Here is a 25,610-nt window from a genome sequence, read left to right on the forward strand (position 1 = left end):
TTCCTCTTTCTTGCGTGCAAGACTGTATCTTGTCAAATCACTACATACTTCAGCTGAGGAAGTTGAGACTAATGAAAAATTAAGTATAGTTTGGGGAGCTGTGATGCCATAAGTGACTATATATCAGTTGCTTTCAAACCACAGCTTGAACAGAATTGATCTGGTACTACTTTTAGTAGAGATGATACTAGAATTTTTCTTTGAAGGCACTGAAACATATTTTATTATCTACTAAATACACATTTCCCACTGTAATATATTGCTGTCACATATTCCACTTCAGCTTTCACATAGGAGGTGTTACACCTGCAGTGAATCCCAATTTGCCCAAATATTTTCTAGATCTTTCAGATTTTCTGCCTCCTACTTTCTGATTGTTTTAATATTAGAAGTGCTATTTTTCCGATAATGTAAGAAAAACACTCTCTCTTGTAAAAGTCACATACTTCATTGGACTAGTGATGACATATCCTTTTCTTTCTCTTGCTAGACATACGTCCTGGATACTGCTTCTCTTCTCTGACTAATGGGCGCTGTGGCAACCAGCTTCCACAGCCTTTATCCAAAATGCAGTGTTGCTGTGACAGCGGCCGATGCTGGTCTTCTGGTGCAGTGAGCGCTCCTGAAATGTGTCCGATCAGATCTACTGGTATGAATCCACCTATATTCCTACAAGGGTGATTGAACACTGACTTAGGCAGTGATTTTCCTTTATCTGTAATATTTTCATTACAAAAAGGGTCGCATGGAATGGTTGAGGTTGGAAAGCACCTCTGGAGATTGTGTAGTCCAACCAGAGCTGGATAAGAGGAGGTTGCTCAGGCTTGCACACAGACATAGAATCATAGAATTGATAAGACTGGAAGGGACCTCTGGAGGTCATCTAGTCCAACCCTCAAACGAGTTGCCCATACAGGGATCGAACTCGTGACCTTGGCATTATTAGCACCATACTTTAAACAACTGAGCTAAATCTATCATAATCAAAGGAATTTATCTGTTGTTAGTGAACATTTTGTAGCCTAAATGTGACCTTGTTTGATTCAGGTTTTATTTTCAAAATGCTCTGTAGCTTCAGGTTCCTCCAGATCCTTCTAATAGATTCTTGTTCCCCCTGGAATTTTTTCCCACCAGGAAATGGGGTTTTCTTCTCTCTCATGCTCAGTTTCCTGAGGTGCCATTTATTTCCTTAAATTTCCTGAGATGCCATTTATTTCCTTAAATTTATCAGTAAACATGATTTTATTTAAATTATGTTACTCCATTTACTGTCTCCAAAATGTGTTCTGTGCTTTGTTGCCTCGCTATGTATTGAGATCCACAGGTAATGTGAAATTTGAATTTAGAGAAGATGGTGAGCAGATTGTGAAGCTTGCATATATGCAAGATACTGCTGTCCTTATTCAATCAAGTTCAGTCATTCTTCACTATATCCCAGAGAGCAAGATGAGAAATTTAGAGCTCTAAGTGAAGGATACCAGTGAGTCAGAGTCTCTCCAAATCTAAGGTGGAAATTTACTGTAGTATAGTTACACATTTTAACCAAGTGGTTGCATATCTAATGTGGGCAGCAGATCCAGATGCTACTGTAAATTGGGCTGTTTATTGCTAGAAATTACACATGGAGATTAGAGTTGCAATAAAAAGGCCTTGCACTGTATTTCATTGCATAACACAGCTATAATCATTTATAAGGAATGACAGGGTTCACCACTGACACTATAAATGCTTTAAAACTGGTATCTCAGGGATATAGTAGTGTGTATTCTCACCTGAACAGCTCCTTCATGTGTGCTAACTCTGTTCAATGGATGGCCACCTACAGAGCCATGACTTCTTTTTATGTGGAAGGCCTAGGCTCTTGGTGGATTGACTTTGGATAATTGGACATTACCAATCTAGAGGAAAAAAATATATTGTTTCTTTCAAAATGAGTAACCAGTGTTTTGTAGAGAGTGGTCGGCTAGAGAATTGACTGTTAGAAACACTATCGTTTATCAATTCCACTGTGATTTAGGAAAAGTGTCTAGTATGTTTTACAGGTGGAAGTAGGATATAAAAGTGCTGAAGGCTGAAATACCTAACTAATACCTCATAGTTCTCCAAACACTGAATTTATTTTCATGCATCTCCTCAGCGTTTTGTTTTCATTATAGAATTCCTTTCCCCTGTTGTGCCATAAACATTAAAGTTTTGAAATTCAAAGATATTGACTGCACAAATAGTTGTTTGTATACCCATGAATTGTGGACATGAATTAGGTCAGCTGGAAATGTGGTCTTTAATTGCGATACTCTGTGTGCATTCTTTGGATTGTACATTCCAAACCCACACTTCCCAAAGACAAAAGAATCGGGTGCAGGAGGAAAAATGGGGCAGTAGGGCAGATGCCACTTATAGAGAGGAACAATAGAAGAATGTATAACACTCAGCACAGACTGCTTAGAGCAAAAGATTATTTTCCCATCCACTGGGGAAGCATGAATTCGGTGTGGGTTGGACTCAGTTTCTCTTTGTTTAGACTCCTTTGATTGTACCTAATTTGGTTTATGCTTTTATTGACAAATCTTACTTTCACAATAAGATAGTGTTAGTATATTCATTCTCTAATTGGTTTTGCCTCATTGCTTATACATATATTTCTTTGTTAAGGAAGCTAAGTTTTAAGAGACTAGTTGAAACCAGGGTTTTTCCTTGTTCGTTATTTTTCTAACTCTGTGGCAAGTTTTATATTAAATTAACTTGGGATCAAGTCCAAAAGTCCTTCTTTTGGTAAACTTGCCACTGAGTTCATCAAAGATTTTGCCTGAAAGTAGACTAAATAGATTAGGATCAGGACCCTCCCTCCCTACTATGTTTCAAAATACAGAATATCAGTGATGTTATCTTTTTATTAGCGGCCTTCTGACAGACCACATGACTTCCTTCTTTGGATGAATGATTTGATTTACAGAACAAAGCTTGTTACTCTGAAGAAAACTGACATAGCCCCAGATTTTCCAGATTATTTAAGATCTGCTGTTGCTAGTCTGAAAAGGGGGGAAATTTCACTGTGTGAAAAGAGGGATGGTTGGATTAAATGGAATGGCTGTATGAGTCTAAAACGGTGTTTGTGTTTTCTTGTTTCAGATGAGTATCGCAAATTGTGCTCAGTAGTTGCTATGCTGCCAGCAAGACCTGACCTTCCTCCGGGCCGTCCTGACATCATCCCTCCTGATACAGTTATTCCTGGTGTTTACCCTCCTCTGGTCCCTCCACCAGAAATTGTTTATCCATCTCATGCTCCACCACCTCATGGTAAGCAGAAATATTAACCATTTTCTGTGCTGTTTACATTTAGCTTCTTTGAAAACATGCATCTTTAGGAGCAATTTGCTCCTTGCAGCTGCTGGTATCTCTTGCTTGCTTTTTGTATCTCTCTCTAGTCTCTGTGTATTCTCCTAATCATAGCTTGGTTACCAGGTATCTTACAGTAAGTGTACGTCATTGGTAATGCTTTTCCTATTGAGTTAGGATTCCAACGTTGCTTTCTCACTGTATTTACGAAGGCCCGTGTGTTGTAATAGCTGCATTACTTTAAGAATGTTGTTAGCTTTGCTGCAGCTCTTCAGCTCGGTTATGGTGGCTACTTATGTTGCAGAATTTAGTTGAGAGAAAGCAGCTGCTGTCAGGTTGCTTTCCTCGCTATTGCTTGGTTAGGTAGAAAATGGAGAGATAGAAGTATTAGTTGGCTGGACACTGAGGCTGAGCCAATGTGAAGAATGAATGTTTTTAGGGAAAAAGATGGATAGGTTAGCTCTCCCTAGAGCATGGAGGAAGCCAGAGCAGGATAGCAGTATGTTCCTTATTCTGTCCTTTGTTCAGAGAATTTACTAGGTCCCCATATAGTCCACAGTAGGCATCTGAAATCATTTGGCATAGCCACAAATCCTTTTCAAGTAAACACAAGCTCATGTCATCCATGTTCTGTGCAGGCTCTGCTTGCATGGGCACCAATTGAAGCTATTTAGCCATAGTTCAGCACCAAGCTGAGCTAATAAGCCCAAGAGGCAAACTTTATTAACTCAGGCCTAATACTGCACTGAGGTAGCTGCAGTATTTGGTGAGCTGGGAGCATGGACAGAGCCAGCTCACGTCGGCCTGCCAAAGACTGTATATAAGCTTACTTTCTGGGGTTATCCCTCTGTCTTCTCTCTCTGCTATCAATAAACAGTGAGATAATTGAACCGCTGCCTGGCTGCCGCTTGCTACTGTTAGCTTCTTATAGAGTCTCTACAGTGCCCTGCATCCCCTTTGTTCCTAAATGTGGGCAGAGTCAGTCCTCTTTTGTCCTGCGGAAGAGGAAAACAGATTTGTCACAGTGAAAAGTCAGTGATTACTAGCTGTTTTCAGATACAACCCTCTCAATGCTGATTTGCTATGTGATTTGCATTGAGATAGAAGGTAACTCTTGACTTTTGCTGGAAAATGCTGCACAAGTTGCAGATTACATAAAATGATTATGATGGACTATTAAAATATTTTTCCAAATCTCTTATTTCAGTGATCTTGCCGGTGAATTTCACTGACTATTGCCAGCTATTCCGACATCTCTGTCTTAATGGACGCTGTATTCCTACTCCTGGGAGCTACCGCTGCGAGTGCAACAAAGGATTCCAACTAGATGTTAGAGGGGAATGCATTGGTATGCGTGGTTTTTTTTTGCTATAAATCAGAGAGTGGAATTATATATGTGTGTATATATATATATATAGACACACACACACACACATATATATAAAAGTTTTCCACACAATGTAATGACTCTAATTGATTTCTCTTAAAAAAAGCCAGCAGTAAATAGACTAGACTTCATATTTACAAAGATGGCAAAAAGTAATTACTTTCCAATGCAAACTCATTTTTACTGCAGTTTTGCCTTTAAGAGAATGTTTAATATCTTGTAACTTGTTACAAAATTATATAGAGGTAAGGATTCCTTATTTTACTAATGTGTGATTATAATGTGTTTATTAGTGATTTAAAATGACCTGTTTAAAAATCTGCCAGCTGTTTGAGCATACAAATGAACTTACTGAGGGAAAAAAGAAAAAACAAAAAGCAATAAGGAGCATGACTTCAGCCTTAGTGAGATCTGCAAGTCCTTTTTCCAGTGATAAGAAGTATTGTGTACTGGGCTCTTGAGTCCTTTGATTTTGGAACTCTTCAAGAACACGATGACAGGAGCAAGGATTAGCTGCCCCTTTCTTTCCAAACTACAGAATGCTACTTTTCTGCAAAACAATAAAATAACCATATAGACACGACTACCTTTCAACCAATGTCTTAGTAAAATACTAAGTTGGCAAAATACTGTCTGTAATTTACAGATGTTGATGAATGTGAGAAGAATCCATGCATCAGTGGAGACTGTGTAAACACCCAAGGATCCTACATATGCCAGTGTCGTATAGGATATCAGAGTACACCAACTAGAACAGAGTGCCGAGGTAAAGTAGTTTCATAGATGTATCTGTACTATTGTATACATACCAAGAGAGAAAATATTTTAAAGCAAAATTTAATACATGTTAAATAAGGTTTTTTTTTTTAATAAATCATATATGGCAGTAAAAAATGCTCTTTCAAAATGATTAACCTACCTGAGCTGGCTGTTTGCAGACTGAGTTGAGAAAAAAGACACTTTGTCCTGCGCAGAAACTTTTTTGACTTTGAGGTGGAAGAGAGATTTTGGTTTGGGGGTGTTTTTTGTTTTGTTTTGTATTCTTTAACTGTTCACACATTTTTTTTATTTTGCTCCTTGGGCATCTCAAGGACAACTAAACACCCCTTCTCTGGAGTAGCCCTTTACCTATAGAAGGCTGTTAAAAGACTAATAGAGGTGGGAGGAAACCCATGGGTAAATATAAGAGTACAGTGCTCTGTGTTCTCCCTGCCTGCAGTCCAGAGTGGAAATCAATGTAAATTACAGCAACGAAAGCTTAAATAAGATGGAAAAGTAGTGAAGCAGTGGAAGAGACTACCTGGAGAACCTGTGAAATCCCCATTATGGGCACTTTTAGAGAACAGGCTAGACAATAGTCCTGCTGGTCTTCATCTTATCTTGTTATGGGAATGGGGACCGCTTAACCCATCATTGTTCAGCCCTCTAGCAGGCACAGACTCCCAAACTGTTCCAGGTGTGAATTTGACTGCAGCTGCAAAGGTAGATACACTCCATTATGTTTAAGTGATATGAGAGACTTCTGTCAGGGGGTGATTGACTACCTTAATATTCCAGAAGAAATGAAGCATCTAGATGAAATAGGATAAGTTTGAGTGCTCAAATTCACAACTTACCTTCATTATATTTTCCCTTCTGCTTTAAAAGGAGGGTTCCTTTGGCATACACTTATTCTGAAGTAGAGAATAGTAGTGGAAATGCTTGAAACTGTGAAGAAAAATGGGATAATTTGACAATTCTGGCCTTCTATAAGGAGTTTTTAACTCTTACTATGACATTCTCACTTCAAGTTGGAGATTTTTTTTTTTCATGCTAAGTCAGAATGATTAGCATAGCTAAGGGCTTGTTTTATCCATGTAGTTACAACGTGTGCTTTTTGAGGCGCTTATTTAGCAAACAGGTGGGATACGCGGTAGGGTGTATCACTGCACAAGAGGAAGTAAAGTGAGCAGCAGTGGCCACAAAAGCAGGACAGTAGCATGTGCTCCTTAGAGGAAACAAGTGAGGGGAAGAACTGAATATTCTCATGTAGTCAACAATCTGGCAGATATGAGCTAAAAGAAAAAACTGTTCATGATCTTTTAGCTTTAATGAGATACTACATAAAATACAGGAAAGGGTCAGAGATGGAAGGGCAGAATAACCATGTATTAGCAAATGAAGGGAAGAGAGTTCTTCTCAATCATTATTCATATTTCTAAAAAGCTAGAGAAGAAAACTCCCTGTATTAGCCTGTGAGTTTTCTTCTTTGTGAATCAGAAATGGGTATTTGTGGCACAGAAACTTCGTCCAGTCCAGGAAGACTTGAGCCAGCACCACTGCGGCTTGTCACTGGGAATATTTGACCTAATAGCCTGCCAAACAGCCATGTTGCAGAAGCATCTTCATAGTTCATCTGAGTAGTGGTGAAGGAGTGCTGAAGTGGAGCCTCACTGGTGATGAATTTACTCATGAGTCATTTTTGTCACACGCTTTTAATTTGACTGATTCATTAAATAAACACTCGATCATCAGAAGCCCAGTAGCTTAATGGCATTAAAGTGTGGTCACTTAACAGTTCTATTGCTGTCTATTGGAACTCTGCTTACTTGACAGGCAGTTCACAATGTGCTAAGATATGCAGAACCTTTGTTTTCTGAACAATTTTTTAGGACCAGGAAAAAAGAAAAAGTCTGGTGGGGGACAGTTGGCAAAATGTGCATATAGCAGTGATGCCTGCCAAAATCAACATTTGCAGTAAAATTACTTTGGATGACTACTTTGTATATTGAGGTTTTTTTGTTTTGTTTTGTTTTGTTTTTTTTTTCTTGCACAACAAATATGTCTGCGTTGATACACTTTTACAAATGTCAGGTGTTCTTTATGTCCCTTCCTGGAAAACAAAATGTCCATAATGACAAGATGTTTATCTGTTCCTTCCTCTGAGGTTCCATGGGTGGTATTCTTCCACAGGATAAGTCTGATAGATAACTGACTAAAAATTGCAGATTATATTGCAAGCTACTGATTCAACTGTAATTTGGATTTCCTAAAACTTTAGTAGAGTTCTGGCTGAACGAGCTTGTTAATTAAGTTCTTAGATGAGTAAGGCTGTCAGTGCTATGATTAGTTATCAGCTTCCAGCAGCTTAGCAGCTTCCACAAGTACCATGCTGATGAGAAAGCACGTGTATATTCACAACTTCAAGAGGTGTCAGTTCTCCCTCAGATACCTGTCTAGGTAGCAGGGGCTCAGTTCAGGAGGATGATCTGTCCTCTCCTATTTCCTGAATACAGCAATGCCCTTCTGCAGAGAGTGCTTGGGGAAGGGCATCTTCAGGGTGTTTGGGAAAACAGTGTGGTTGTGCTATAGAGGGTGCATCTTCATGGGCTTGTTGAGGTCTTTGTGAGCAGAGTCCCCTCTGTGCAGGAATCTCTGGGAGATGGTCCAGGCCTTGATGAAGAACACTGAGCAATCTAAAAAATGTCTAGACAGTCTGTCTCAGCATCTCCTCTCCCCTCGTTTAGGGGAGAGGGAGAACTGCCAGCCTTGTGTGATATCACTGTTCAGGTCCTCCAAAGAACTTGCCAAGCACCTCCTGCAGAGAGAGGGAAATGAGGAGCTGATGTTTCAAATATAAAACAAGCAGGAGAAATCTTTTGAGGTGGAAAATCTCAAACTTTCCTCTTACTTTTTTGCGTCGTAAAGCAACAGCAAAAGACAAGTTTACCCCTTCTTTTCTTCAATAGTTAGCTTTTGTTAAGGTAAATTTTAGTTAAAACATTTTTATGAGGAACAAAATGCAAAAAGTCAATTAAAAGGAACTGAATCTTGATTTAGCAGGGTAATGTTCACTGAAATTCTTTAACAGCAGCTTGAAATTCAAACTGAAGAGCATTCTCCACCTCTGTAACATTCAGTTACAGAAATCAGAGCGAGTTATTTTCAGGTAAATACAGTTTCTGTGTAGCGTTAAAGAGCTGGTGAAAGAGGGAATGGGTGAATGTTTTTCACGAGTATGAAAAAACCTCAAAATGTTACTTTTCTTTTTGGTTGGCTTTCAGACATTGATGAATGTTTACAGAACGGTCGTATCTGTAATAATGGACGATGCATAAACACAGATGGCAGTTTTCACTGTGTTTGCAATGCTGGCTTTCAAGTGGCAGCTGATGGGAAAAACTGTGAAGGTAAGACTTTTCTGAAATCACTCTATATGAATAATTACACTTCCAAGAGATTATTCACTTCAATGAAAAATAAAAAGACCTCTTGGGGGTGGGGAGTGGGGGGAAGGAGCAAGGAATCAAATTTCTAAATACCATTTGCTGTATCTGGGAGGGCAAGTAAACTGTCTTTTGCAGCCAGTTCTGGAGCCTTGGCTTGGCAATTCTCAACAGGATGTCTGTCCAACAGGAGAAATAGCACATACCACTATCGCAAAATGTAGTTTCTTTGATGGGAGTGGTACATTATAAAACGGAGCACAAGTCACATGCTGCCTGATTTTTACTGTGTGTTTAACAGCATGCTTTATGGGATCTTACTGGGTGACTAGCAATGTGCTTTATGTAGATGCAGTCTGATCTGACCCATAAAAACTGTTTTAAGAAAAATTTGTAAACATAATTGATGTGTTCCTACCTCCCAGACCTTTAGCAAAGGGGGGGAAAAAGAAGAATGTTCTTTATCATGCTTCCCAAGGTCCTTGGGAGAGTTCCCAATGATCTATTCATACGTTAAAGGAATTTCAAGCACTGTTCTTAGAAACATTTTTGGCAGAATACTATCTCAGTGATTCAGCTTGAAGACTTAATGCCAAAATTCCTGGTTGGGATAGATACACGATTTTTTTTAAAGTCATAAATTATTTTTGTCTGACTTAGCCTGTAAGTAAAAAGAAAACACACCATGTCTAGAAGTGTAATTTCTGTCCAAGACAGCTGCAATATTAAGGAAAATAGCACGATTCTGAATATATTGTAATGTCATTATGATCCAGTGATTTTATGTGCTAGTAGTGATTCTGTTAATCCTTGGTAGAGACAGACATTTTAAGACTGTTCTTCCTGACTCTTTTTTAGATACGGTTTAGCACTATAAGCTCCTTTTTAAATATATAATTATGAAACTATATTGACTAAGTGTATTTGGAAATGAATATATTATGGAAAAAGCTTGATTCCTGATTTCTTTGTTTCCCACCAAATACCATGTGCTAATAGTAATAAGAACCAGGACATCGGCAGTCTGGTAAAACATTTTTAATTCCATTGCATATGTTGCCAGAATGTCTGTTGCATCCACTTATGAAACAGTTTCATCTCTGGCATTGTAATGCAATGAGTTTTGTTCTTAGGAATACATGTGCACACACACTAATAAGTAAAGACCATAGGATTGTGCCATACTTTAATGCAGCTGTGTGTAGTCCTTTAGATGAAACGAGTAGATAGTGCTGATTTTTTGGGACATAATGTCCAAAATTGGCTTCATTAGCAGTAGTACAAAAAAAAGACCAAGGAGATATAATGTCTTACCAAAACCAAAAGCAAATTTTTCTGTACTCTCTTTTCTTTTGGTGTGAGTGGCTGATTGTACGGTGTTCAGAAAAGCAGTGTTTGGGTCCTCCATTTTTCCTACATGAATCCTTCATGCTATGGCATTAGGTCAGTGTATGAATAATGTCAGTATAAAGCTATGAATAGTCAGTAAGTACCCTCATATGCAGCCTGTTGTGTTGAATATAGGGAAGGGTTAGTGGTTTTTTTTTTTTTTTTTTTTTTCATTGAAGTTGATGAAAAAATGCTAACAGAATGCAGTGCGCTACTGCATAATTCAGTGCTGCAGTGGGAAGTCTGGTGCATCACAAATCTTAGATTCGCCAAACAGAGCTAACAGAAATTTGTACTCATAACACAAATGCCTCTTCCTGCCCTTTTGGGTGTTCTTAGTAACACAAAATTGCATTTACCATTCCAAATGGAGGCTGCTACCAATCTGCCTTTTATTTACATCAAGACTGCAGATCATCTTCAATTCACTCTTCAACCTTTCTCACTTTTTTTAAGGTTTTTACCAACTGGCAGTTCTTAAGCTGTCCAGTCTCTCATCTGTTTTTCATTCTCTTTACTGTGTTTATATGCATACCTTTGTATGTTCTTGATTCATTGGTAAAAAAACCTGAGTCATTGCTTTGATGAATCCTCTGGGATAGTGCAGTATGTCCCATCATATGGTGACACTTACCATGTACACTGACAACCAAAAAAAGGAGTTAAGATTTATCTTTTGGAATAATCCACAGGAGTTCTGCTTTATCAGTGTGACCATTATCTGTTATGTGTGCTTTCAGATATGGATGAATGCAGCATAAGGAACATGTGCCTGAATGGGATGTGCATTAATGAAGATGGCAGTTTTAAATGCATTTGTAAACCAGGGTTCCAGCTAGCATCTGATGGACGTTATTGCCGAGGTGAGCATGATAAATTACTAGCCTGCAAAGCTTGTGAGTCATATGCCCTGGTAGCTTCAAGAATCATCTTGTTTCCTTACGATGATCCTTGGGGACAAGAAGTACTGGGCAGAGTTCTGGTCAGATATGCTCTTTTAATCAGCTGGAGGGATTTGTCATTGTGCAAGACAGTATTCTGTCCTCTCCACAGTGTTGAGCAACAGCCCTAACCGCCCAGTGGGAAATACTCTTTGATCAAAGTCTCTGTGATCTGACCTAGTTAAACCCCTGTTTTTTGTCTATGAGGTCTTTTGCAGTTTGGCTGCAGTATATCTTGCTCTTTGTCTTTTGCCTTTTAATGTTTTCTCTGTTTGGCCACCCAAACATCCTGGCTTATTGTCTTTCTTGAGTATTTCTCCTATTCCTACCTTGGTGTTCCTAGCCAATACAGCATCTCCAAGGAGAGCCTAGCACCCTGTGTGACCAAGACACAGACATGAGCGCCACTGCAAAATCTCCTTTCCCATTTGCTGCACTAGCTCAGCAATCCTCACTGTGGGAGACACTGCAGTAGTTCAGTTGCTAGTTGTGTCATCATAGTTTCCGCTCAGTCCCGTCAGGAACTGGAAGTTTTGTGTATATAAATCTTCATGTTTCGGCAAGTTTTATAGGCACAGAGATGAAGTTGAAATAAGGAGTAAACAGTGCTGTGCCAAGTTACCTACAGTTTTTCTTTTGAAAAATTTAACATCTTTTAACTCTCGAAATCAAGGCCACAAAAGTGTTTATTAACACTTTAGTAAGTTAAAAAAAAAATAAGTCACAGTGGATCATGCAGCAGCAGCTTGTTCTGAGGAGCAGTAGCAAAAGTACTTGTTTGAATTAATAATATATTTTAAGAGTTGCTGACATGAAAGGTAAATTAGTTTGAATCCTTTGCTTCTTGAACACTGTACCAGTCTTAGATCTGAACTGCACAATGTCTAGACATAGGCTTTAGATCCAAACCAGTCCAATAAATTGGTAAAACTTCCAGAACCTCTCTTGCATTTGATACCTTTTGGACTAAATGTGTAAGCCAGTGTTATCCAACTTTCTGGACACAGCAGGGGAATCATACTTTGTATGAGAGAAGACCCTATTCTTGTTTTGTAACAGTGTTGTTTCAATCAGAAGAAAGAATTGTCCTTTAATTTCTCAAACAAATAAGCATGTGGTTTCTTGCAAGTGTCTCTTCAGCTTAGATCTACTCTCTGTTTTGGTCACAGCCTACATATACTTAGAGCAATCAGCTTTATTTCTACCCCCACCAGATTTCCAAATGATTGGTGTATGCCTGTATTTTGTTGAGGCTTGTTTTCCAGCTGGCCTGTGTGGGGAAGGGAAGTGAGACTTGGTCTCAGACTTGGCAGAGGAAGAGCTCGATGCCCACCAGGCCTTGGTATATCACCCAGTTGTGTTCCCAAAGACTACTGGCTGGTCTGTGTGTTGGTAGCAGTGATGTGACTCACTCATTCAGCTCAACGCAAAAGTTTATACTGATTTTTGCTTTGAGCATCTTTTGGTATTTTTTTTAAATCAGTCTGTGCAGCGAAATACCATCCAAGAAGGTGGTACATAAATTACTTAACAGTCTTTAAAACCCAAACTTGGGATTCTCGACTTCACGGCCTCTGTTGCATACCTCCTGGCTAAACAGGAGAATGGATACAGCCAAAAAGGGGTTTCTGGCCCTAGAGAAATGTTACTTCTGTGCATCAAAGGGAAAATACTTGAAAATTATCCAAAATTGCAGGCAACTCAACTGATTCCTACTGAAAGTTGGAACAGATCTTATAGTAAAATGAAGGCTTTCTCCCACTGCTTTTCAACACTCGCAGTAAGCCTTGTTCTCTATGAATGAACATGCAAACATTCATTATGTGTGAAATTGCTATTGGGTCAAAATCAAACCAGATTTAGAGACCTTGACACCCAAAGTATACTTATTTCCAACTTCTTATTTATCTTCTTTATTCCACTCCCCCAATGTATCATGAAATAATTCCCTGGAATATAGTGGCTAGAAAGAGCACAACTCGGGTAAATGTCTTTGGTCACATTAATAATTCACCAAAAGTTTAGAAGATTCATCTTTAGTAATATCTTTTCCTCTGCATTGTAATATTTATCCTTATTGAGTCCTCTCTGTACACACCAAATTTACAGAGTAAATAATTTCTGCCTACAGAGCAGTTAGGATTTGAAATACTGATCTTTCACACTACACACCCTAAATTTGTTTGTGATATGTTTGTGTATGTGATATTTTTATATCTTACATGAGCTGTGACTCTAAACTGGTTCTTGCACATGCATTTAGTGTTCTTGCATACTAGGAATGTATGTGCGCAAACTGAGATTCTGCAGCAAATTGGCTACCTGCCTGAGCAGTTTTGATATGGAATTGAACGTATATTTTTGCCCAAATTCTTTAGGGAGTCAGCAAAGGAACATAAGAATTGCAATGTGCAACATATTACTCTTATAAAAATCTCATTTGATGCACTGTAAGCTGAATTTTGAAATAGTAACAGGAATTTTAACCCAAAGTTAGGGATACTGTAATTGACACTTAGTTCCATAAAATTGGAATTTAAGTATAAATACAGGGCATAAGCTTGGCTGCCTGGTAAAAATTCCACTCAGGCTTTATGAACTAACATGCCAAAAAAGAATGTTACACCAGTCTTGTGTATTCCCTGTAATACAAGACACATTAAGCTTATTCACCATTAGCTTCTTTCATTGATGATGTGCTGATGATTTTTCAAAAATACTTACATCAGGCAGGAGCAGGTTTAAAGCATCATTTGTTTCATCTTTAGACCAAGCAGTAATTCCCCAGATTTAAAGCTATGGCAAGGCAACTGAAAGTGGCAGTTTACTAGTCTGAGTAAATTTTTCCTGGTCAGAATTAGAGAACTTACTGTACCCAGCTGGCACAGCTGAGCAAGCTCAGCACAAAAGGCAAGGATGAATTGGACATGGAGAATGAATCCACTGGATGGTTTTCCAGAATTGGGTTGAGAATCAGGTATTCTGGCGAAAAACAGCTAGTATTTGTTGAAGTTGTCACAATGGCAACTTCTGCCACAGAGCCTTGTCAGGGTTAGAAATTTGGATTTTGTGCCTGCATATGCAGTTGATTTACAAGATGTAATCTTGGCCCCATTAACATCAGAGGGATTTTTGCCTCTGTCTTCACTGGAGCCAGGATTTCTGTGTGATTTTAAGTGACCCACTTCACCTTTCTGTAAAATGTTGATGACAATATTTTCAACACATTTGTAAATCAGATTTCATCCTTTACTAGACTACAAAATGCTGTTTAAAAATACTACAATAAAGGGAAAAAATGTAATTTTACTTGTCTGTTTCTGTAAGTAATTTTTAAAAGGAATGTCGATTTTTTTTTTTTAATACAACATGTTTCTGTCAAAGGAATTCAATGTTGTCTAGCTAAAAACCTATCTCTGCTCTTGAGCAGCAGGAGCACAATTTGAAGTCACAACTTAGTTTTTACTCACACTGAGTAAGGACTAAATTTAAAGTGGGAAAAGAATTTAAGACTTGTCTGAAATGGAACAAAAGATTGCAGGATAAAGTTGAAATTAATTGAGCCCATGTACTTAAGTATAACTTCTATTTTAAAATGCAGTTTGAAAAGGAATCTTGGATCATATAAGCCATCTTTTATGCCAAACAACACAAACTAAGTAAAACATAGAGGTGTTTCACTCTCAATTTGCCCTTTTAAGGTCAGAAAAAAGGAAATTGTCACACGTGCTGTCTGTTGTATATATTATGGAGAGTTGTTATGAAGTGATTATTTTATAAACGTTATACATACTTCCAAACAATATTTTAAACACTCCTTTTCTTAATCACTTATAAAATAATGGCATGTTCTCTATGTCTAGAGAACGCTCTTACTATTAACAGGATACACAGGCTATAAAATTTTTGACTTACTTGACATCCCCTTGTAACAGTCTAATACTATGAGGTTTTATTCTTGTATTTCATTGCTAAGAGCCTTATTGTTCCGTGTCCTATTGTTGGGCGAGGACGGTATCTCATGCTCAGCAATTGCTCAGAGCTCAAATCATTAACAAATTCCTTTCAAGGCTGGAGTGCAATCTGTCCACTGGAAGTTAACAGAAAGGGCTGTAATGAGCATCGATATGAAAACCCAATTGTCGTGCAGATAATCAGGGAGACACTACATGCAGGCAGGGTCTGACCTGTGTCCAAAAACTAATCCGCAGCAGAAGGGAGGAAAATTCTTTGATAGCCTTGGGAAGGCACCTCATAAGAGGGTTCAAACATTTAATTTGCCATCCAGACTGGTTTCTTACAGCACAAACTAACTGTTAACCCAGAAGGGGATGTCATGTTAAACACTACACAACTTCTTCGTCTTAGCAACCACAGTTTCCTCCTCCTTCCAATTACATTTTTGCCTTCGTGACCCTTATTTTGGAGGATGTACCTCTGGGGAGCAAACCAGGAAAATGTAGCCGCTTGAGCAGGAGGAAAATCCAAGGAGAGCAAAATTGTTTTTTATTTATTTCTCCTGAACTTTGCATTCTCTTTTTCCGTGTTACTGGTCGAGGTAACGTTATTCTTAACAAAACCTTTATTTGAACCAATTTTCATTTGCATTTCTTATTTTTTAGAGGATAGATTGAAAAAAAGCTGCAAATACAGGTTTCAGCTGAAAATAAGCTACACAAATGCACGTTTCAGCCAGGCATTGAACATGGTGTCATTTGATTTCTAATAAAGCTCATTCTGTTCTCCAACAGACATCGATGAGTGTGAGACAGCTGGAATATGCATGAATGGGCGCTGTGTGAACACTGATGGCTCTTTCAGATGTGAATGCTTCCCTGGCCTTGCAGTAGGACTGGACGGACGTGTGTGTGTCGGTAAGACGAGCTCAACAGGAGGCGAATCGCATTTAGCCAATGTCAAGGCATTAATGCTAGAGTGATGGATCGATGCGAGTTAGACTGAGTTTCATTGGTGGGTCTTAGTGTAATGGGTTACTGCACTAGTGGATACTAACAGCTCTGGGATATTTATTGTAATAGTTAATTTTGCTCTTCCTTCTTTTTTCTTTCCCTTTGTGTTTCAAGGAAAAAAAATATGTGGGCCATGTAAGCAGATGAGGAAAACTAGCATAGTTCTGTTGTAGGTCAGTGTTACTGTATTGGTTTTGAGGAGGTGAGAATCTGCCCCATTTCTGCCCACGTGAAATTCTCGATTTGTCATTAACCTCCAAAATGTAGTTTTCCTTATCCTTTTAAAAATAGGATGTATCATTTTTTCCACCTCTCTGTATTTGTCCATAACCAAAAGAAGTTTGAGATATTTCTAATGTGTTTCATAGTCATTATGGGGCAGTTTTTAAAAAGTAACAAATATCAGCCCTAGTCCTGAAAAGATAGGTGTTTTAAATCTCATGCACTGGAATAGCATTACTGACTTTTTCCTTATTTTTGCAGAAGAAAGATCAGAGGTCAGCAATTCTCCTCCCCCCCAAACTTTTTGTGAACTTTTCTTTGTGAGTCTTTTCCTCTCCTATTCTTTCTTTTATCAGGTATAAATTTAAAACAGAAGCTCTAGTGTCCCTTTAGTGGGCCTACTGTAGGATGTCCACTATGAGTGATTTTAACCGTGATGTATCAGAGGACAGTTAACAAGTTTGAGAAGGGGAAAGACAATAATGTTAAAATCAAGTTAATCCTCTACCAGTGAGAATAAAATAAACTGTATTGAGGTTTTCCAGAAGTTTTGAGATAGACCCAGCTCCAGCTCTGGGATGCAGCCACCAAGCCCCTGTTGAGTTGTAGGAGATTAATATCCCTGTGATATGACAGAGGAATAGCCCCTTATTCCCATGTCTGCTTGCTAGCTCAAGGTTGAAGCAGTATTTGCCCTGCTCCCTGGAAGATATTTTTGCTATGATACAAAGTAGTAGTCATAGAAGATAACTATATATAGATGCATATGCACTCATGGCACCCACAGAAAATGTAAGCCTTCATTCCTGAGTGTTTTGAGATGAAGTTTTCTCATATCTTAAGGTTTGCCCCGAATGTTCAGTTTACAAGTTGTTTTTAATATGCCATCTTAATAATGTGCCATAACTATCGCCATTAAGGAAACGGTCATTAATGTTCAGTGGTCATGAAAAATGTTTTTTTTTCATATACTTTTGAGCCCAGATGTGTGTGTGATTTATTGCAGTTGACAGTTGCCATAGTCAGCAGAGCTATGGTAATCATTTCTGTACTTTGTTGCAAAATAAATAGGAATTTAAAAGGCATTACAGGGTCAATGAAACAGGTTTAAGCTAATGCATTATGCATTGTGTTTGCTGTGGATTAAAGCCCACAGAGATTTTTTTTTTGTAGTTTGCTAGTGCATGTTAAATCATTAAATATAGTAAGTAGCTTGTGTGTCTGAACTCTTAAGGGCCCGAAGAAGAAAAATTTCTCACTCTGAGGATATAGGTAGGTGAGAAGCACAGGAAATGGTGAACAATGTTTTGTTTTGACAGCTATTTTGCAGTGTTTATGACTCCTGAGCTAGACTTAATAGATGTTGAAATTTATGGCCCTACAATTGGTTATGGAATGATTAAGAGAGATTTCTTTCCTCAGATACTCATATGCGAAGCACATGCTATGGTGGCTACAAGAGAGGACAATGCGTGAGACCGTTAACTGGTGCGGTTACAAAATCAGAGTGCTGTTGTGCCAGCACTGACTATGCCTTTGGAGAGCCCTGTCAGCCCTGCCCAGCGCAAAATTCAGGTATGGCATATTTATGGGTATGTATTCTAACCTAAGTTTTGTGTTGTCAAATTATTTTTAGAATGGTAAAATGCGGTTTTGTATTAACAATACTTCTTAAAGCTTGATGATTAAATTGTCATACAACATGTTATATATATTTTGAGAAATCTGCTATTTTGCATGTTGGAAGAGTACAGGAGACAGTTTCATGAGAGGCATAAGTAAATGCCAAGATCTGGTGCAGAGTCATTACATCAAACCAGATTTTCATACAGTCATCTCTATTTTAATAGATGTCAGTTACTCACATCTCATGGGAGTATCTTGAGTAATTCACATATTCAAATTCTTATGTACACCTGTCAGTCAGATGTTTGCTGTCTGAACTTCAGATCATTCAGATGATCTGAAATCTTTTTTTTATGGTAACTAACCTTTGAATAGTCAGCATGAAAATAGAAACCCAGTTAAGACTTCAGAAAACTTGAGTCTCTCACCAAAATCCCCACCAAGCATTGTTGTCTGAACAGGACTGTGCTCTGGCAGGATAGCAATCTTAATCATTCATACGGACAAGATCTGCTTTTAAGAAAGCACTGCTTACAGGAACAGCATGCTGGCATGGTCCTTCTCCTGAAGCCAGTAAATGAGACACCCTGGTTTCATGGAGGAAGCTCATTTAAAGGCCAACTTTACCAAATGATTCTTTTCACTTATCAAATATATTGTTGCCTATAAACAAAATACACCATTTGATATGTAGCTCAGGAGCCATTAGCATCTCGTGCTAATTTGTTACCTGCTTTGTAGGCAAAGGTATTTTGCCTACAGACTTATTTTTTAAATCTCAGTTTAACTGACAGCTTTATAAAGAGCATTAGGGAGACAAAACCAATTGGAACAAATTAGACTAGTTGAACTGATGTGAACTCTGCAGAGGGAACTTGCTAGCCACCATTTTGCATGTGCCGTGTCATTCTGAATAGCAAAATGCTACAGAAATGTTGCCAGAATAGGAAGGAGCTTTTCCAGCAGCTGCTGCTGCTATCACTAGGACCTTCTTAGTGTATAATACAGTTAGAACGTTCTGTGAATGTCAAAATCGGTATCATTAACTTGTGTTTTATATTTGAATTAATTTAGCAGAACATTTGCACATGTGGAAGCTGTTTTTCCCAAGTTGTTTTGCCATCTCTTGTACTGTTAAAAAATGCCATCTTGTGAAGGATGAAGCATATTACTTCTTTGGACTTTGAGTAGGGCAGGAAAGGAGAGGATTTCTTAGAGAGAAGTATCGTGTCAGAAACGTAAAAAAATTCCTGAAAGGAATCCTTTCCTTAAGGATAATCCTTAAGGATAAAGGAGTCTTGGTTTGGTATGAATTCTTGCAAACTGTCCTGCTAAGTGGAATTACATGCACAATATTATGTTCTAGATTTGTAGGAAAGCATTTTCTGTTTCTTGGTCACTTTGAGTGTGTACTTTGAGCAAGGACTTGGACTTTGACATGAGTTCTAGAAAATCTTGCTGTAAAGGTGTTACAGTTCATATGTGTTCAAGGCCAGCATGAATTTTACATCATTCCTCAATACGTCAGTTCACCATATGAAATTTTTACTCAACCATGTTCATCAGCAGATGCAGATCCCTGATTTTGCTAAAATATTTCAAAGATAGTGAGGGTACACATACAGCTCAATTTTAGAATTATTGGAAGGCATGTTATTTCTGTGAAATAATTAATTTATATATTGAAATCAATGAGCTAAAAAAGAATTTTCCAGTAAGTATTTTAATATTTTTCCAGCTGAATATCAGGCTTTGTGCAGCAGTGGAACTGGCATGACTGCAGGAGGAAATGGTAAGATCACCTAATGTAACTGGAACTGTGGAAGTTCTGGCTAAAAGTGTGACCTTCAATATCCTTGATATATTAGACGTAGTGAAGGGAGTGGTGGTGAGAAAGAGTGGGAGGAAGGCTTATCCAAATGGGTGTTTGCAATACATTGATGAATTTAAGATCAAATGAATGGAGAACGCTATTTCACCAGTGTGCTCTCTCTGTTCTATACCACTGAATGTGTGAGTGCTGTTATAAAACAACAGCAAGTTTGTGAGCATTGTCATTACCTATATGACTTAGAAATTGTATATAAGAGTCATTGAATATTTCCCTGCTAAAAGAAATGAACCTAAAGAATAAAGCCATGCTGGGCATTGAGCTTCTTTGCATGTTTTTACCTCAGTCACAGAAGCCAGGCCAACAGAGAAAATAAATACAAAGAAAAAACAAATGATAACTGCAAAAGCTTTGTAGTCTTCGGACTGTGAAATAGCAACCCCGAAGTCAGGCAATGCTCACTGATAAGCTTGTTGGCAGTAGAGAGGGAAAAGCGTTCAGAAAGAAGGGCTGTTCATGCTCTGTGGGCTGATGCCACCTGGAAATGTTATGGATCAGGGAATACAGGGAGTATTAGTACCTGTGCGTCTAAAAATGTAAGACCTCAGTTTAACATCCCAGTTCTTATCTACAAGTGTCTTAAATGTTTGTGCATTAGAGATGGTCTTAAGTCAGTCTGAAAGGGATGCTTTTTTGTTATTGAGTGTGAATATTTAAGTTGCAGTTCCCTACTCAGAAATACATAATTATAAATGTGGAGCAGCCAGTGGTAGTGATATTGAAAATATATCTTTTTTCTATTTTGGAGAAGTTATTCTAAAAGAGGGAAGCTGCACACACAACTGACCTTTTCCTTTTCTCTCTCTTTTTTTTTTTTTTTTAATAAACCCCTTTTTGTAGATATTAATGAGTGCTTACTGGATACTGATCTCTGTCCAAACGGAAGATGTGAGAATCTACATGGAACATACAAATGTATTTGTAACCCAGGGTATGAAGTGGATTCAACTGGGAAAAACTGCATTGGTATGAAAAGTGTCATTTTTTCTTTTGAAGAATGATGCTAGCATTTATCCTTCTTTAGGTTTTATGAGTTTCATCAGATTTGCTGACTGCTTTACTGATGTTTCTAGATGTTTCTGCTAAATTCTCTGAATTTAATTTCAGTGCTTTCTGATGTTCATAGAATCCTCCAGCGTAGGACAGTAAGGGACTGTTGTCATGAGTGACTTGAGTCACTAGCAACCAGGCAATAAAGACCTAGTTCAGATAAGTTCACTGAACGTGTGCTCCAATAGCACCAACGTTTCTTGACATCAGAAGAAACCTGATACTGCAACTAAAATGAACCACAGGAGAGATCCAGTATCATCAGTGTGCTAGGTCCTTTCAATAGCAGGATATTTAAGTAAAACTCCCAACTGATCCTAGGAAGATAAGCACCCCACATGCTAGAAGTGGCTTCCTTGGTTTCTACCAAATCTGACACTGGGGAAAATTACCTCTCAACTTTCAGGCATGGCTGTTGATTTAACTGAGTTGAACTGTACCGGCCAGACACAGATAAATACAATATTGACAGAAGCACCAGCAGACTCTGCCTACATACCATCTCTAGCTAGGGCTGATATCCTGTGCTGTACAAGTGAAAAAAATCTGAAGCCAAGTCATTCATCACAGAACAATGCATCTTAGTGGTGACTGACAGAAGCCCTGTGGCATGGGACAAAGAGACTGCAAATAGGTAGCAGTCCGGTTTCTTCTGGGATATAAAAAGAAAAAACTCTCAGATGCCTTGGACTGCTGTTGCAAATTTTATTTCTAGCAATTCACTTGTTCCATTACACAGTCTCATTGGAAGCTCTCTACTGAAAACCCTTCAGTTTTCTTTCTTCCACCCCTGCATTGGCGCATCATTCCAGACCTCTTTGTACAAATGATAAGAAATTTCTTCTAGTTTTCTGTTAAAACTTATCTGTGACCAATTTATGACCAGTCAGTGTTGTGATAGTATTATCCTTTTATTTAGCACTATGATATTTATCGCCAAAGTATTCATAAAGAATCATCATATCCTTTCTCACACTTTGTTGGCCCTAACCCTAACCCTAACTCATTTTCAGTCGTTTCGTAGAAGAGGCCGTAGGCTTCTCCTGAACACAAGCTGTATGACCAGTAAACAGTAGTCTAATGAGATCCTACCAATGCCTTTTACCATGCTACCAATACTTTGCCATCTCTCGCAAGAGTATCCTTCAAAAATGATCTAGAGTGCATTAGTCTTTTCTTAAATATGTGTTATACTTGTGGATCAGTGTCAACATCTGATTGGGAGTTACACTCAGAGCTCTCTCTTCTCTCTTGCCTTCGACTGATATGTACCTGGTTTATAACCTGTTCTTGCTATTATTCACTAATTGCAGGGTTTTCCACTTTGACAATGGTATTTTATCCTATTTCTCTCACTCCCATTGTCTAGATTATTTTAATCTTCTTGCATTCAGTCCTTCTATGCATTGGCAATAACTTCCCATGTAGTAGTGTCCACACTTTTTGATCTCATTCATTTGTTATTTCTACATTGCAATGAATATATTATAGGACTAGTCCCAGGACTGATCTTTGAACGACATTGCTAATATCCTTTATCCATCATGATGACTCCCCTTTTTAATATACCCTATCATAGTCTGTCCTTCAGCCAGCTCTGTATCTTCCTTAAAGTTGTTAAATTCCTTTCTGTTATCTCCAGCTTATATAATAATTTTATTTGGATTCTCTATTTAGATTTAAATAGCTTAAATCATATGTGTAATCTTAGTCTAACATATCAATTATTGTATTTTAAAAAGCAATACCCAGATAATCTGACTTGATCTATTTTAGATAAACGTTATGCTATAATTCATCCCATTTTCCCTTTGCTTTTCTGTCTTTGATTATTCATGTCCTGTTTCAGCGACTGCCCTTAACTTATGGCATCCCTTCTTTTCTCCCTGTCTGTCTGTGACTTTTCCAGATGCTCCCCAGCCCACCCTGTTGCGGCCCACATCCATGCTCCATCACAGCTGTTTCCCATTCTTCCATAATGTTCCACCTGGCCCACTTTCAATTTTTGTGAACTCCTGTGAAGCGTCCCACACGGTTTATTTTATTCTGCAAATCTCCCTGCTTTTGCTAGCACTTTTGCTTTTCCCAGCTGCTGCTGCTCTGACCCTCTCAGTCTTCCCAGCTTCTCTCAACACTTTCTGAGGCCTCTCTGACTTAGACATTTGTTCTGTCTGTTCTCTGGTCTCTCCTGATCTTCACCTGCCACTCATGGCCCATTGCCACCTTCTTGCAACTTCTCTCTAATGATCACAGTGCTTCCAAAGATTTCCTACGAGCTCTTGAAACTTAACTTCTCTAAGATTTATATCTACATCAGCATTTTTATTCAAATTTTTCACCTATAAAGCAAGTGTAGACTCACATTAGCCTTGTTGACCATAACATCTAAGATAGTCGAGAGCAGACCTGGAAAATACAGTGATGAAAAGAGCAGGATGACCAGCAAACCTTTCCAAACAAATTCTGTCCTCATTTCTTTTGTCAAGATAGGGCCTGGTGTGCAGGGAATCATAGAGAGCACACAGATCTGTTTTAGAGTATAAGCAAGATGAAAAGATGATTCCCAACTTCATTTTAAGCAATGTTTCAGTTGTCACGTATTATGAATAGGTATAGAAGGCAAGTACTAGCTCTTACAAAAGCAAAATAGCCTGATGAAGAATAAAGCATAGAAAAGCTCAACAAAAATATATAGGGAAGATATTTATTTATTTATTTATTTACAAAATAAAAATGTTTTCTCTGGGTGGTATTTGTGTGGTTTGAATCCATAAATTTGCTATTGTTGCCAATATTTTAATATGAATTTTCATTAAGAAGGAAGATGTAATAAGTGAAATTTTTCACATTAGGTTTTGGGTTTTTTTTTTTTAAATGTTACTATAGTTTTTGTGGAGGGATCTTTTCCATTTGAAATATGTCCAAGCCTATTACCTACTCTAAAAATCTAGAAATCTTTTTAGCATCTTTGAAAAACAATACAAAGCATGTGTATGTATTCTTTCTCCCTCCTCCTTGTCTCCTTCCTTTCTTCACATACAAAAAAAATCTAATGAGATGCAGCTACTGGGAGAGGAATCTTGTCATGGCTTCTAGTCCAGGAATATTTGCTTTCTTTAAAAGTTCTTAATTTTCATTGTAGACATCGATGAATGTGCACTCAACATGCTGCTTTGTGACAATGGACAATGCAGAAATACCCCTGGAAGTTTCACCTGTACCTGTCCCAAAGGATTTGTATACACTCCTGACCTAAAAACATGTGAAGGTAATCGATAACACTCCGTTCCATCCTAGTTTTGTTCATTGGGATCATTCACAGGTTGTGTCAGAAATATTTTAAACCTTGATGAGGATATAATGCGTAGACTAGAAACACAGAGAGAAATGATAGGGAGGGATAGGGGAAAGAGGAGATACAAGGCTGAAACATGCGAATGTTAGATAACCTAGTAGAATAGACTATATCAGGCCTGTAGGAGCTCTCTCCTTATGGACTCTCTCTGGTGAGCCTGCACTCTGCCAAGAGAGAGAAAAATGTGAGAAGAAGCAGCTTTTGCTAACCTGTTTTCTTATGTGAAGAACAAAGAGCCAGAGCCAGACAGGCTTGTTTGAAATCCTTTCTGAGCCCCAGACAGGATGCGTATTAAATCACTTAATCATCACAGTCCATCACCACAAAGCAGGGTGATAGCTGGACCTCACAGAGAAATTAGATGCTGCCTGCTGAGTTCAGTGTTTTAATGTTCTAACATGCTAGCATGTCTTTTAAGTCACGTATGTCAGTCTGTTGTGAAGAACTTCAAAACTGAGAAACAGAATATCAGGGAAACTTACCGTGAAGAGAGATTCCTCGATCTTTACCTAAGGTGAAAAAGGCCTTATGTATTCTTGTTAATACTTCCTAGCACTAATGGCAGTATGTCTCCCTTCTAGATATTGACGAGTGTGAATCTAACCCCTGTGTTAATGGGGTGTGCAAAAACACACCTGGCTCTTTTGCTTGTGAATGTGCTCCTGAAAGTACATTGGATACAACAAGAACCATCTGCATAGGTATTTATTCCTCTGAAGTTTTGTTTGCTGGTTGAAAATGTCCAGTGACATGCAAATATTATACACCAAGTTCAGAAAATATTTAAAAATATCTTGAGTAGATAAGTCTAGTGGAAAATGTTACAGAAACAACGTTAAGAAAGTGTTTGTTTTCACCATTTCTGTGGGTACGTAAAATGTGTGTCTAAGCATTTGAGAACACAGTGTGCTTCCATGTCATATTTGAGAGAGAGATGAAAGGTTTTTGTAACAATTGCATGAACGCTCAGGCCAGTTCTTCAGTTGTGCTTGCCTGTATAGATCCTCCTGCAAGCAAGGTGAACATGTGCTCCTTAAGGTCTGGTCTGTGGAAAGGCCAGCTTTTGATTTGAGAGGGAGCCTGTGCAAGTTGCAGCATATAGTCTGGAACAGCCATGGGACAACATTGTGACTCAGATGCTCTGCGAGCTCATAATTTCTTCCTTCAGATGTTCTAGAGGGACAGTAATTTATAGCTGGTAGTTCCCTAGTCAGTGATCCTCTATATGGGAGGATCAG

At 38.3% G+C, this 25,610-nt stretch overlaps 1 protein-coding gene across 1 annotated transcript in view; it reads left to right on the plus strand.

The window, feature by feature from the left end:
• FBN1 (fibrillin 1) overlaps positions 1-25,610 on the plus strand; it is a 156,605-nt gene that overhangs the window by 67,562 nt on the left and 63,433 nt on the right. The window contains exons 9-20 of the mRNA XM_062584036.1: positions 491-649; positions 3,130-3,297; positions 4,544-4,684; positions 5,370-5,489; positions 8,767-8,892; positions 11,058-11,180; positions 16,010-16,132; positions 17,873-18,025; positions 19,815-19,868; positions 20,808-20,933; positions 24,160-24,285; positions 24,954-25,073. Coding sequence (XP_062440020.1) covers positions 491-649; positions 3,130-3,297; positions 4,544-4,684; positions 5,370-5,489; positions 8,767-8,892; positions 11,058-11,180; positions 16,010-16,132; positions 17,873-18,025; positions 19,815-19,868; positions 20,808-20,933; positions 24,160-24,285; positions 24,954-25,073 — 1,539 coding nt within the window. The remainder of the gene's footprint in view (positions 1-490; positions 650-3,129; positions 3,298-4,543; positions 4,685-5,369; positions 5,490-8,766; positions 8,893-11,057; positions 11,181-16,009; positions 16,133-17,872; positions 18,026-19,814; positions 19,869-20,807; positions 20,934-24,159; positions 24,286-24,953; positions 25,074-25,610) is intronic.

The sequence above is a fragment of the Rhea pennata genome, chromosome 10 (genome assembly GCF_028389875.1).
Source record: "Rhea pennata isolate bPtePen1 chromosome 10, bPtePen1.pri, whole genome shotgun sequence".
Taxonomy (NCBI): domain Eukaryota; kingdom Metazoa; phylum Chordata; class Aves; order Rheiformes; family Rheidae; genus Rhea; species Rhea pennata.